This window comes from Daktulosphaira vitifoliae, unplaced genomic scaffold (assembly GCF_025091365.1).
Source record: "Daktulosphaira vitifoliae isolate Bord-2020 unplaced genomic scaffold, ASM2509136v1 Scaffold_4, whole genome shotgun sequence".
NCBI lineage: Eukaryota > Metazoa > Arthropoda > Insecta > Hemiptera > Phylloxeridae > Daktulosphaira > Daktulosphaira vitifoliae.
Genome location: NW_026099575.1, coordinates 33,650,467 through 33,665,746, shown reverse-complemented (window position 1 = coordinate 33,665,746; position 15,280 = coordinate 33,650,467). Strand labels below are relative to the sequence as shown.

At 24.5% G+C, this 15,280-nt stretch overlaps 1 protein-coding gene across 2 annotated transcripts; it reads right to left on the bottom strand.

Annotated features, from left to right (window-relative positions):
* Window positions 1–2,261, bottom strand: LOC126904284 (uncharacterized). 2 transcript variants are annotated; one of them, XM_050683196.1, is made up of 2 exons: window positions 2,114–2,261; window positions 1–1,544 (listed from the first exon to the last, which is right to left on the bottom strand). In XM_050683196.1, exon 2 carries the CDS (start codon window positions 1,411–1,413, stop codon window positions 670–672), a length of 744 nt encoding a protein of 247 aa, XP_050539153.1. In that variant the 5' UTR covers window positions 1,414–1,544; window positions 2,114–2,261; the 3' UTR covers window positions 1–669. The 2 variants fall into 2 exon arrangements, with proteins under 2 accessions (XP_050539153.1, XP_050539154.1); XM_050683197.1 differs by lacking the exon at window positions 2,114–2,261 and adding an exon at window positions 1,626–1,996.
* Window positions 2,262–15,280: the final 13,019 nt, after the last annotated feature.

Sequence of the window (15,280 nt, the reverse complement as noted above, 5' to 3'; positions counted from 1 at the left end):
CCCTATCTCTTCTTTAAAATAGTATCGACTGAATTTTTTTAAGTGGAAAAAAATTTAACTAGTTTAAATATAAGAAAATTATATATTTAAAAAATGTCTGGTCGGCTACAACTTTTAAATTAGTATTTTAAAAATAATTGTTATATTTGAAACACGCAGTGTTTCAAATAACAAAAATGTGAAAGTTTACATTGGTCTTATGAATCATTTTTATCGTTTTAAATAGTTTTAAAAAAAATGTTCTACATCCCTCATTTTAATAGATATTAGGACTTTTATATACGGCAAAGGATGAAGTGCCGTTTATATGCAAAAACCTAGAGATAAAAATAAACACATCTGATTTTCGCCATTAGTCATTATAGAAAGTTTTAATAATTTACAAAATATTGGTTTTAGATTTAGCGACCGATTATTTTCTTAGTTAGATAATTAACTTTTTAAGCTATTTTTACATAAATGATTCCACTTAAAAAACCTAAGCCGATACTATTTTAAAGGGTAGAGAAGAGGGGTAAGACCATTTTTTTTAAAATTATAGAATATAAGATATTAATAACTTCTGATAAACAATGTTATAATATGCTATATACTTTAAAAATACCACGTGAGTAACATAGTTTTACGATATGAATTAAGATTTATAATTTAATATACGAACTATTAATATTAGTCTAAGGTAGATTTATTGTTTTGTTTTATTATGAATAACTGATTAAATTTTCCCATTATTTTTTTTAATTTGTTTTTATTAGATCCATACTCGATGTATAAGTTACGACTAAGAATATTTATTACATAAATTGTATCTTCGTAGTCTGTATCTATTTTCGGTGGAAAATGATCTTTCATCTCACCAATGCCATCTATTACAGACTTAAATATTGACCAATTATACTCGTTATCTTTCTGAATTATATTTTCAGCGACTTTATTAGACTTGTCGACAATTATAAATGCTACTTTATTCAGAATTGTCAAACAATCTTTTTGGTTAAAATTACTCTGTTTATTAATCAATATTTTGTAGATAATTTCGAAATCCGAAGAGATATTTTCAAAATGTTTCTTCATGAATTTGAAAACAATTTTTGAACTTCGTATCATATTTTTAAAAACTTCTTCTTGACCATTTGCTGTATGATTCATGACGGCTAATATACTGTAATATATCAATAAAAACAAGTACTTAAACGATCGTTTTTTTATCGCGATCGTGTTACATTCAAAAGCTTTTAATGGTTGTGATATTTTAAATGTTTCAATAATTTCGTATGCATTAGATTTTATACCATTATATTCCAAAAGTTCTTTTTTCAAAAAAATTAAGTTTGGATATTCTTGATTTTCCCACGAATATTGACAAAATTCCATTAAAATTATGATGACGCCCAATGCTGTGCACATTCTCATTGTAATAAGTAATAGTTATTTTAATATTATGACAAGCTCAAATATTAATTAAACTACACGCAAAATTTTCCTTAATATTGCACTTTAAAATTATATTCTTTACTTAAACACACTATGTGTCATACTCAGACCTATACATTAAGTAAAATAAAAAACAGAAATTAAAATACAATATGTATTTATTTTATATAATATTAAATTAGTTTACACACAAATAAATATTGAAGTTTTTTTCACTACAGCCGCCAATGATGTCAGACAGTCGCGGATTGAGTTGAGTCTTTTTGTATTTACGTTAATTACATCGGAATGTTGAATAGAAAACATTTTATTAAAATTTGATACGTTTCATATTTAGAAATATCAAAATTTATAATAAAAATAATAATAAATGAATTATAATAAAAAATAATATTTTGGCTAAGTTTAATTTGAATCGAAGTTTATGATATAAATCATATTGACGATGTAAACTAGTGTTATTTTAATCCAGTAAATATAATTAAAATCAACATTCCAATATTCTTAGGTGAAAATCTACGTGCAAGTGTGAATAACTATAATAGTAATTCTAATTGAAATAACTATTCATTTTGTGTTTGTTTTTTAATACATATTAATTTACTATAAAAAAAAAAATTAATAAGATAATAACAATTCATACTAATTGTATTCATTAAAAAATATTTATTATACATACCTTTAATTGGATACTTTGTTATACTACTGTAATTTATTTCAAATAGCTAATATTTCAGAATAAATATCTATTATTTTGTGTAGTCGGTTTAAATGTAACTTGTTACTATTCAACATATTAATAAATCATATTATTTTTAGAATAATTTAAGAAGTGCGTAACTTGTATTTTTATTTCAACAACATTTTAAAACTTTTAGCTCAAACTATTTAGATGTTACCTATGAAATGAAACGTAATTTAAAGAATTTCAAAGCAATATAAAATAATTTGTTAGTTGTTAAAACAAAATTCGATTTTTATGTTATATAGAGGTTATAAAAAACATAAATTACTTGTTGGTGTGTAATATCATAATCTTTATGGTAGTTGTCATTTTTACTTTAGGTTTTTGAGGAGACCACTTTGTCTTAATTTTGAACGACAGGGCACAATTTTACTTTATATCTGCTACGACATTTAAAATGCAAGGTGATCGATTAAGGACAAAGCGCTTATTTTCTTAGAAACCATTAATATTTTTAAATTTTATTAAAACAAAAAATTATTTGATTCAAAAAACTACAATAATATGTTAGAAGTAATGTATATTTAATTCTTCCCAAGTTAAAAATCTTGATCTTTAATTTTCTTCAATGGAAATGCCTATTTTTAGTTTCATGATTTGATCGAATGAAATACTCAAACAATTTTGATTTGTTCGATTTTTGACCAATTTTTTTTGATAATTTGCTTTTTAGCATACAGTAGCCATAATTTCATAATAATATTACATAAACATGTTTTGATTATTATATCTGTTTTTCTTCAATTATCTGTCAATTCTTGTTATTATATCTGTTACTATAGCAAGAAAAACACTGATTCTAACTTGTCACCAATTGAAACAGATTATTATTGTCACCATTATTATGACAATTAAATTAAGGTGATGTGATGGTGTCACGTTACCATTATTTATTATAAATTTATATAATTTATATAATATAAATTTTTATATTATTATAATTTATTATAATAAAATACAGTCAGCTCATCCGCTTCTAGAGACTAATGAATTAATAATTAACTATTATTGCTAAATTGGCAATAGTCCAAATTATTTTAAAAACCCAAAAGACCTGGCCATCTTGGTCAGTGAACTCCAGTGCTTTGTGTCATTCATCAGTCTCATTACTCGGTTGTCGCTGTCCGGCTTACTGCATAAAGTCAAGTCTTTGTTTTTCCTTTTTCACTTACCTACTCTCGTCCTCAACATTTCAGAGTACTTGTGTCTTGCACTTTGTCTGCACCTCGTACCTAGGTGTTACTCTTATTCCCTTCCTATAACAACGGCCTTTCGACACCCACAACTAACCGGAGTGTCAGCCGAGCACGGTAACTGCTGTATGATCACACGCACGTGAATACCCAGTCAGCAGACTCTACATCAGCGTCGTATACACATACTCATCTTTATCATCATCGTCTTCTTATCTTTTATTTGTGTTACGACAGTGAATTCCTATTTTAATCTCAATTATTGAAACAATTTGAAAACACAATCATAAAAAAGGTTTATTCGAACATTATTTAACATTTTTTTTTTCTGCCGTATCCATTAAATTAAAAATAGATGATTTCATTGAAGAAAATTAAGTTTTTTAATCCTGAGGAATGGAAAAAAATTATTCAAATACATATTATTGTTAAGTGTTTTAAATCAAATAATTTTTTCTTTTAGAAAAATCGAAAATATTTAATAAAGTAAAGAATTAAATCTTCTTTTCATCTTCATCTGTGAAATTAAATTGTATATTACCATACATAAAATACGTTGAAAAATGACCACTCAAGTGGCCAGATAGTATTTTTAATATTATTAATATTATGTAACGTAATTATGTAAAGATAACCTCAGTATACTGTTTCTAATAACATTATTTTAATAATAATGTTATTTTTTAATATTGATACAGGATTATTTCCATAGTTTTGTATAATTTAATCATATTGTTATTTATTATTTGGATATAAATATATCGGATATGGGTGTGCCTATTAAAAAATTTAGTTTTAGTTTATAGTTAAATCTCATATTTTAGGTCATACGATATTAAGTAAATTTATAAATTAAATTAATTTGATTTTTTTAACTTAAGAAAAAAAAAATTCTTTTTAAGTTATATATTTTTTAATTTATTAAAATCATGTTGCTTTTTATATGCATAAATAAAAAAAATTATAAATAATCTCTAGCATTTGTTCCATTATTTTTTTATCACTATAAAAAAAAGAGATTAAAAATAATTTCTAAATAAACATTAAGCCTGAAAAACAATAAAAGTTTAGTCGAGTTAAATCCGCTCCTCGTATTATGCATCTTTTTTATACATATTCATACACTAGTGATAAGCTATCACAATTCAAAATATTTTTTGAACATGAAGTGGTTCTATTGTTGAAATACTTATTAAATGAGTATTGATAAATAGTAACGCTAAAATATCTCAAAATAATATTTTTGTAATATATCAGCTTTTAGATAAAAACTACAGAATTTATCGCAATGCCAAAACATGTTTACTGATTACGCACTGAGCTTAAATTAAGTAATATAGGATAGCAACGTTTTTTTATTTATAAAAATTATTAAACTCTATAGAGGTCAAAACTTCCAAAACATTTTTTCAATAATAATGCTCTCACAAAAAACTAAGCCTTATTTCATCAAGTTTTTCTTTAGAAAATGTTATTTTATCGACAGGTGCATTATGTTAACGATCAATAACGTTAAACATTAATTTATAAAATTATTGTTAGTATTTCTCTGAAAATGAAAAAGCTGTTTGAAAAGAAAAGATTATTGTTTTTTTATTATTACTATTATATTGAAAACATTTCTTTGAAATAATTTGCTTATCGATTAATTGAAAGACTTAGAGCATTACTACATAACAGGTAAGCATAAAAAAAATTTCACTGCGCGAGAATATCGGTTTGATACACGTGCAATACAATTTTCAGCAAAAAAATAATACATTGTATCTCTCGTATTTTTCTAAACACAATCGAACTGTACAATTACATGGTAAAAGTATTTATTTCCAAATATTTGAGCATTTCATTTAATTCGTTAAAATATAAAATGTGTTTTGTTCAATGACTTTAAAGTATATATTATCGTACATTTAGAACAACAATATTGTAATTCAAAAAAAAAATTTCCCGTTAAGTTAAAAATATTTAACGGAGTTTCTTTTGCGTGTGCTTAATAAAAGTCACTCTAAGATATTAAAATATTATTTGACTGTATTTTTTTATTTGAAATAAAAACATACAAATATAATATGTGGTAACCTATCACAAAAAAATGTGTTTTAGCTAAACAAATATATTCTCGTAACTATAACACATTTTTGAGGGGAAAATGAGCCTTATTCTGTTTTCTCCACTCTAAATATTTCATTTAACACTTGTATACAGTGGTGGCTCGTGGGTGCTGGAGGTGGAGGTGCGACCTTAAATATAATACCGTTAGTCATAGGTACAAAAAAAATGTCAAATTAAATATAATAAAATAAAACACGATACACGTATTACTATTTTAAAGGTCACAGTAGAAAATAAAATGAAAATAATAATCGTAACGATTTTACCACAGAATAAAGATTATACTATTGTAGCATCCGATAACGACAAGCAGTTAATTCTAAAAATAAATTACCTTTTATACTAATACACAAATATTTTACTGTATGGACGACGCCGTCGGTCGTCCTAATACTGCAAGTCTGTGTATGCGTACTCGCATATAATCAGGGAAACTACGATACGATATCCAAGCTACGATACGCCACAGCTTATATAATATTTTTTTTCTACTAGAGTGCTTAAAAAATTCTTTATTTACACAATCTGGACAATTATATTAGAATTTTTTAATTGATAAATAATAACTTGGCCACTTGAAATTAGTAAGTGTTGTCTTTAAATATTTTTACTGGCTGCCTATTATATTTTTAGTTTTCTTAGTTATTAAACAATTAAAAACTTAAGAAAAAAACAATTGTTTTTTCATCACTCCTAGAGTTGAATTGGTGCCTACATATTTTGCTATTGTAAATTTATGAACATTTTTATTGTTTAAATATATTAACACGTTAAGACAATCGTTCTTTTTGATTTTAAACGCGTAAAAGTTTTGTTTGACGTATTTGCTAATGAGCTAGTTGTTGATGAACACTTTGATGATATGGAAAACCCTTTGGAGATGATAGAAAACGGCAATGAATTGCCAGGTGAAAATGAGAATGACAGTGTTGGTCTAGTGAGTGAATTCGTTTTCAGAAACGGTGTTATTATAGAATATGTTCCTGTGGTTAATAATGTCTTGTACCCGGACGCAACACTAGTTCATAAAATAGGTTTGTCTCAATGCGATTATAGAGAGGACGGTACTCTAAATGGAACTCTACACATATCTGTCACTGCTGATGAGTTGATAACGGCATTCATCCCACAGAAGGTTTGCGATCATGATTGTTATGATGGGATCATCATCGAGAGATCTGTAGTTGATCGTTTATTGTATCCGTTAAATCCTATTCGTTGAAAGCTAATCACAAACGTCTATGCATCAAACTTAATAATTTCATATAAAATCATAAATTTTAATTCCATAACAATTGATGTGTCGTGGAACTTCATTTTCGTTTAGTTATCCCATGGAAATTATTCAAAATATTTATTTTAAGAAAAATATAATGGTTAACAGATCAATCAATATCCTTTGTATTATAATAAAATACAACGTCCCTGTAATTGTTGTATGTTACCTAATATACGAAATTAAAATTTAGATTCTCAGATTTTTCCCCCTAGTCACATAGTTTATTATAAATTACCTGTTTTATGTTCATTTTTTTTTTTTACAAGTTATTTTCAAATTTTGGAAAAATAATTTTATGAATAAGGAAATGAGTAACTTCACTTAACGGAAATAAATTTTATTTTTGTAACCGAAATGTTTCAAATGACGGGTTAGCAAAGCTCATAAATAAGAATAGCTAAGAATATATTAAGTAAAGTTCAATATTCCATCCATAATTTAAATATATGTAACAATATTTAAATATTTAATTGATTACATATGAGATTATTTTTAAATTTATATAGTTTAGAATAAAATTGAAAAATAGAGTTATATATTTTTTTTTTATTCTCGCCACATAAATTTTTATAATTTATGGAGTACTTAAAAACACTTTATTGAATTTTATTCCCAATGAAAATACAAACCTTTCTTTTGTTAAACCGTTTTATTAAAAACTTATTGTTAGTATTGAACGCAAAAATAGTGTTAAATTTGAGATAATAAGTTGCATGTATGTTCTTATTTTACAATGAAATCAACGCATCCAAAATAGTCTCTTTCTTTACAATTATATTAAACATCTAGATGCACAGAAACGAGATATATCTTATGATTCCACAAATCTAGAGTTTTAATCGAAAATGTGTTAAGAATTTTATTATTGGGTTTAATGAATATTTTTATGCGTTAGTATATTTCAAATAGGAATCAAATAACTATGGCGACATTTTGTTTTATACAATATTGCTCATATATATTTTCTATTCAACTCGATTGGTATATCAACGAACGGTATACGACTATTCGAACAGCAAAAAACTCTGAAATCTTTTTTACTCTTACATCTAGGATTGCATAACAATATTGACCACAAAAAAAACTCCTGTTATCTTGGATTTGTGTCTCTACTTTTAGATTCGATGTGAAGCTGAGAAGGTATTAATTTTACCATGATATGTTTTTTTTTGTGTCTTACACTACTTTTTCTCAGCTTTCACTGAACCGATTTTTCTCAACGATATGTTAAAAGATAACAAATCGTATCTAATTGAAGACATTACGCTCGAAAATTGAAAATTTTGCCCCCCTTCGCTGTAAATAGTGAAAATTCTCCAAAAATTACGAATTTTAAAATGGATAAATTTGCAAAATTTTTTAATTTTTTTTTTCTAAAATTTGCCATAACTTATTGAAAAATGAACGAATCAAAATAATTATTTTTTAAGTTGAAACCTTAGATATTTTCCTTTCATTTGATATAATTTTTTTGAAAATCTGACTCTGTACCTACCCACGGGGGGAATCAAAATTGAAACTTCTGCATAAAAATTGTACTTTTTCAAATTAAGTTTTGAAAATACTCCAAACTTCATACATATGCTAAAATAAAGCTAATGTTATGTACTATAAGTAAAAAAAAAAAATTGTAAACGACTTATCTTTTATGCGAAAATGGTTGTCGTACATAAAAAATATGCAATTTCGGTGTTAAAATTTACGATTTCATATTTTATTTTTTCAACTTTAAATTACTATAACTTTTTGAAAAATGTATGAATCAATACAAATTATTGTTAATAAATAAATTATATATATATACATTTCATACGACATACTTTTTTTGTAAATCGGACCAGTTACAGGGGGGATGTAAATTTTAAAAAATACGAGTAAAAAGTAGAATTTTTCAACTTAGCTTTTGAAAATGTTCTGGAAATACTCCGAACTTTAAATATATTTCAAATTAAAGCTTATAATAAAGTTCAAAAAAAATTTCCTGACACATTTTTTTCTATAAAAAAATGGCTATCGAATTTAACGAAAATTCTAATTTTTATGTAAAAATCATTGTTTAACATGAAATATTTTAATACTTAAACTGCCATGAATTTTTGAAAAATAAACAATTTAAAACAATTTTTTTTATATTAAAACCTTAGATATTTTTCTTTCATTTGATATAATTTTTTTGAAAATCTGACCCTTTATCTGCCTCAGGGGGGATTCAAATTAGCAACTTCTGCACAATAATTTAACTTTATCAACACAATTTTTTAACATTTTTCGGAAATAGTGACACTTTTATTAAATCTTAAATTAAAACTTATGCAATATACTATACTATTAAAAAATTTTTTTTTGATGTAAGTGAACATGGTTATCATATTCAAGAATATACTATTTTTGAGTTGAAATTCTTGGTATTGTATTTTAATTTATTGCCCGTGGCAATGATATTTTTGCAATTTTTCCTTAATTCTTTTTGAGTTAGAATTTTGCTTTTGAATAATCCACCAATTTTTTAGAATTAAACACTATCTACAGATTTGCATTGTAGCGTTTCTTATGATAGTGATTTTAATCACTGTCAAGTAACATCTTTACTAGTCCCAACTATGTCACGCACACACTGTGCCGCGACCCTACTGTGCTACCGTTTTTTTATAATGACCATGGCGATATTTTTAAATGTTTATACATAATTTTAGACAGAAATTTTAAAAGTCTATTTGATGTTCATATACAAACCTATTAATGGGAAAAGCCACGAATTTTATAATATTTTATACTTAGATACAAGTTTTAAGTCATATTATTACACAGCTGAATATAAAAAATAAAAATGTATGTAAAAAAAAAAATTGATTTCATAGCCAAAAACATTAATTAGGATTAAAAATTAGTACTATTATTACAACAAATTGTTATTCTTTTTTCACATAAACGATTTTCAATTTTGTTGTACCTCCTACCCCGCACTGTAATTACAATGAATAGAACAGTGTAATACTAGTATTTTTTTTTATCAATTTCTTTTTTTGTAACACTAAAATGTTTCTGTAGTAAAACATTTAAAACACTTGTTTATACATAGTTTTCTTATAATAATTTCAATTTACAAGATAATAAATTTTCAAGTATAACAATAATAATATTTTATCTTCGAAAAAGCTCTTGATTGTATTGCTTTTTTCTTTTTTGTGTCACTACACACAATTACTTAGCTTCTACTGCATCGATATTGCTCAGCGATTCGTCTAAAGATCACATAACATATCTATTTGAAGTTTTGAGAAATTCCTCCCCGTATCCGAAATAAAGAGAAATGTCCCCAAAAAATTATAGCTGTTATAAAACAGTCAATGTTGATATGTTTTATCTTCAATTTGTATTGAAATAAACTTTTAAATATTAGACGGATTTTTGCAACATTTTTATTTTTTATTGTACACATGTACAATGATATACATTTCATGAATACCCAATCATTAAACAGCAATTGCGGGGGTTAAAATATTAAAAAATTATTTTTTTCTTTTCAGTTTTTTCAAAAAACTTGTCTTCTTTAAACTTACACTAATACAATGTACCTTAATGTGAAAAAATAAACTATCCGAGATCTTGTTATCTAAGGTAGTTTTTAATATGGGAAAATGACTACTTTTATCATATATTAGTTTTTTTTAAATGTTTGAAAAGAATTTATATTTGTTTTAATAATAATTGTTTTTTGTTATAAGATGTATTATGCTTAACTATATTTTACGTTTACTGATATTATATATTTTTAGTTTTTTGTTTTTTAATTACGTTTTGATGTAATTTTTCGTTTCAAACTTTATAATTATATTTATAACGTTTTCTTGCCTTGATTATTGTGAATTAAAGCCAAAAGTAATTCAATTTTCGGTAAAAATAGCTAATTTTATAATTCTTTTGCTTATTAACCATATATCAACCTTATGAAAGGGCTTAAATAAAAAATTATCAGTATACAAGAGAAACACTTGTGTCCTTTATCACAAATAAAATTAATTCAATTTTGACTTGTGTCTAACGGTATATGAAAACAAAATGATAATGAAACAAATAGTTAAATTACAATAACGCTAAATTAATATAATTACAGAACCGCTGTAATATTTTATACAAAATTAATCTACATTATGAAAATTACCAAAAATGTCTTATTTTTATTAACCACCGTTAAATTATTTCAAATTAAAACTTGTTTAATGTATTAAATGAATAAAAAAAAAAAATGATCCTGTAACATGTCTTCTAAGAGTCCTATGTTAAAAATCCTATTAATTTAAAAATTACGTATTTTTTGGTAAAAATTATAAATTTTTTTCAATTTGTTAAGCGTAATACACATTGAAGGGTTTTAGAACAAAGGTTTTACTCACTGTCAAATATCAATCAATACTAATCTAAAAAAATTCTTCAACTCCAATACATGCTATCCCGACTGTGCATAACTTTTTTAATAACATTTCTTATAATATATATTTTTCTTAATTAAACTTTTCTCTGTAATCTTTGCAAATAATAATAGATATACTAGCATGTTTTGTTTATATATAACTTAATATGTATAGATTTGAATAGTTATATAATTGATACAAAACATATCAAGAAATTTTGCTAATAATTAATTAGGATATTGCACAAAATTCATAAAGTATTATAATCGACAAAGTATTTGACTATTGCCAAATTGTTTTCCATAATTTATTTTATGCTTTTTATATATCTTTGGACAGGTCATTCAATAACATTATTATTGATTGTCATAACTGTAATAATGAGTATGATGATATATAATTAAAAAAAAAAAAAAATACCAAAAGTTATAAATTAAAAAAAAAAGTAGTTAATTATAATAACCTCATAACAATATTACCTTCAATACGAAGCTGAGAAGGAATTTCCAAAAAAATTTATCTGCATTTTAAAACTACTATAAATTTATCATTGATCCCAATGAAATTTTAATAAAGTATTAAAAATAATACATTTTTTTTTTTAGTAAATATTTCATGAAAATCTAATGGTAAACTTAACTACAGTTTAATTTTGAAAAAAAAAATGATTTGTGCATAAAAAGTTTTTTCAACTCAATTTTGAAAATATTACGCATTGTTTGGCAAATTTTAACCTATATGAAAATAAAAATTTTAATGTGAACTACAAAAAAAAATTGTTCGATGATTGATCAACTATTAGATATCGGTCGTCAGAAATGATAATATGATCTTAGAAACAAATTATTTTAATATTTGAATGAAATTTTTAAAACAGCAATTGTAAAATTATAAAAAGTCAAATTTTTGTGAAATTTAACATATACATAACGAAGCATTTTTATGTCAGAAATGTTAATAACTTTAGACTTCACATATACTTGTCCCATTATATCACATCCTCTTTATGCTGGGTCTTTTTCAATGTCATGANTTATGTCAGAAATGTTAATAACTTTAGACTTCACATATACTTGTCAAAATAGCTTTGCTTTTTAGTAAAAAGGTTCATTTAAAGTTTGAAAATATTTAAAATAAATTTATTATCGTATAAAAAAATTACAATGCAATAATGTAATATCACTGGTCTATATTAAGAATAATTATAACATTATAGAAAGCTTAATTACTAATTCATAAAAAAATATTTATTTGTGACTATTCATTTTCAGTTTTAAATAAATTTTTTATAGTTACTTTTTCAGAATCAATTTCATCAACAGATAATTTGTATTCTTCATTTATATTCTGTATGAGAATTTGAATAGCCATTTTGGAATCATCAACATTTATATATTCTTTTGGTGGAAAATATTTTTCATTTAAAATATTTTCAGTTATGGAACGGAAAATTGACCAATCAGATTTTCCTAATAATATATTGAATCTTCCTCCGATGTCTTTTCCAAGTTCATTTTTTTCCTCATCAATTTTTTTTAACATACATTCCCCTATATTAGTTAAAGTATTGTAACTCTTCGTTTCATTTATGCTATCTCCGAAATATTTAGTTATAAAATCTAAAGCTTCATCAAATATTGTTTTGTTATCTATTCCCAATCTTTTCTTTGTATATTGATTAATAATCTCAAGAGAATCAGAAATATAAGTTAATGTCATTGGAGTAATACTTTTTAAATCCATAACAGTGAGCAAACTGTAATAACACGTTAAGTACACATATTTACAACCTCTGACCATTATTGCTTTTTTGTAAATATCTAATGTTCTTGGGTCCTTGATATTAATGTGTTCACCTGCAATAATTTGTTTATTTTTGTACCAAATCAATTCATTTTTCACGTAACTTAGGTTTGAAAATGGATCTATTTCTAATGCGATTTCTGATTTTTTTTCTGGTTTTTTTTCTTGTTTTTTTTCTAGTTTTTTTTCTAGTTTTTTTTCTGGTATTTTTTTTAATACGTTTTCTAGACTATTTTCTAATGAGTTATTTAATGCACTATTTAATGCCCATGAAAATGTAGACAATGTTAAAATTGCAAATGCCAATGTAATTTTCATTGTTTTTAACAGTTAAAACACTTCAGATTTCAGATGTGATTTGACTCTGAAGTTCAAAACTTTATTGGCAATCTAAATAAAATTTATCACACTTTATATACAATTTTTTTATTCAACAAATTGTCTAGTATTAATACGTCATAAAAAATAAATAATGTACAAGTCTATGAGTTGATGTGGGGGTAATGTACATTTTAAATAAAAATTTACAAGTGTGAATATTAAGCTACTCTAATTTTTTTGTTATAAGATAATCTATAAATCTGCTGTTGAGTAAACAATACAGTACAGGGTAATCTACTACGTGTTACACATTTGAATATTTTCTAGAATATTAATGACTTCTAAAGCAATATTTGTAGTGTTTTTGTAAAGTTATTATATATGACCTTTAAAATTAAAGATAACATTGGTCATACAAGAATATTTTGTAACAATTCATTATTCAAAGTGAAAAAAAGCCTATTTATACAAATAACTGCCAAAAAATTGATTTGTTAATACGAACATTTTTTTAAGATGGTGGAAATGTATACCATCATACCATACACTGTACGAGTTTTATATTTAAATTCAAAGGTAAGAAATACATGGAGAACTGTTCGCCAAATTTCAGTGATTGAATATATATTTATAAATGCTATTATTATAAAATTTTAAATGATTTTTGATATCGTTGACGCAAATAATTAGATTATATTAAATTAATGTTTTTATGGTTAATTTGTGAGCTCATTGAATGCTTATTAAGCAATTACACAGTATTAATTCAATTGACATAGGTAAGATACTACGACACAAAAGAAAAATTTTACAAGAAAAGGAAAAAACTGTTAATCTATACTGCGTAGACTTATTCAAGAGTCATTAATTTCAACATTACTTTTTACTGAAATTTGACTTAATTTTTTGACCAATGATTTACTAGGTTTTTATAAAAAAAAAATGTAATTTTTGGAATTGGTACCTTTCTCGAGTTAACGATACAATTAACAATACGATATCTTTACTTAGTAATCCTTTTCTAAAATAACTTATCACATTAATTCATTTAGAGATATTCAAAATCTTATTAATTTTTAATCTTATAAAATATTTCACAATAAATAAAAATTAATTAAAATAGGGATCTAGCATAGATTCATAACATTTGTTTAGATTAGTTTTAATTGATTTTTGACAGTGATTAGAATCATCATTGTAAAACCTTTCGATATGTATTATGTGTAACAAATTAAAAAAATATTGTCATATTTACCAAAAATTACATGATTTTACATTCAAGAAACTGATCATTCATATAGAACAAGTTACAGAAATATTCATTAATTTGAAATAATTTATAATGATATAAAGATTCTTTTACTATGCGAAACACTTTAAAATTTATAATTTTTACTGAAAGTAGTATGATTTTTGAATTTACTACCCGTTTAATCTTAGTTACTAGGATTTCGAATAGTTTTTAACTTCAATGCGAGGCTGAGAAGGTATTGGTTTTACTATGATGTGTTTTCTTTTTTTTTTTTTGTCTGTTACCATTATTTCTCAGCTCTCACCGAACGGATTTCTTTCAACAATACATCAAAAGATCACAAATCGTATCTAGTCGAAGACATTACCCTCAAAAATTGAAAAAAATTCCGTCGTTCCCCGTAAATGGGGGAAACCTCCAAAAAAAATACAAATTTAAAAATCGCTAATTTTCGAATTTTTTTCAATTTTTCTTACTAAAAACTGCCGTAACTTTTTCAAAAATGAACATATCAATATAATTTTTTTTTATAGATGCTTAATGTCTTTACCTATCATTTGGTATATTTTTTTTATAAATTTGATCCTTTATCTTCCCACAGGGGGGGATTTAAAATGACAACTTGTTCACAAAAAATTAACTTTTTCAACTTAACTTTTGAAAATGTTCTGAACAGACTGACACTTTTATATATATCTTAAATTAAAGCTAATGTAATATACTTTAATT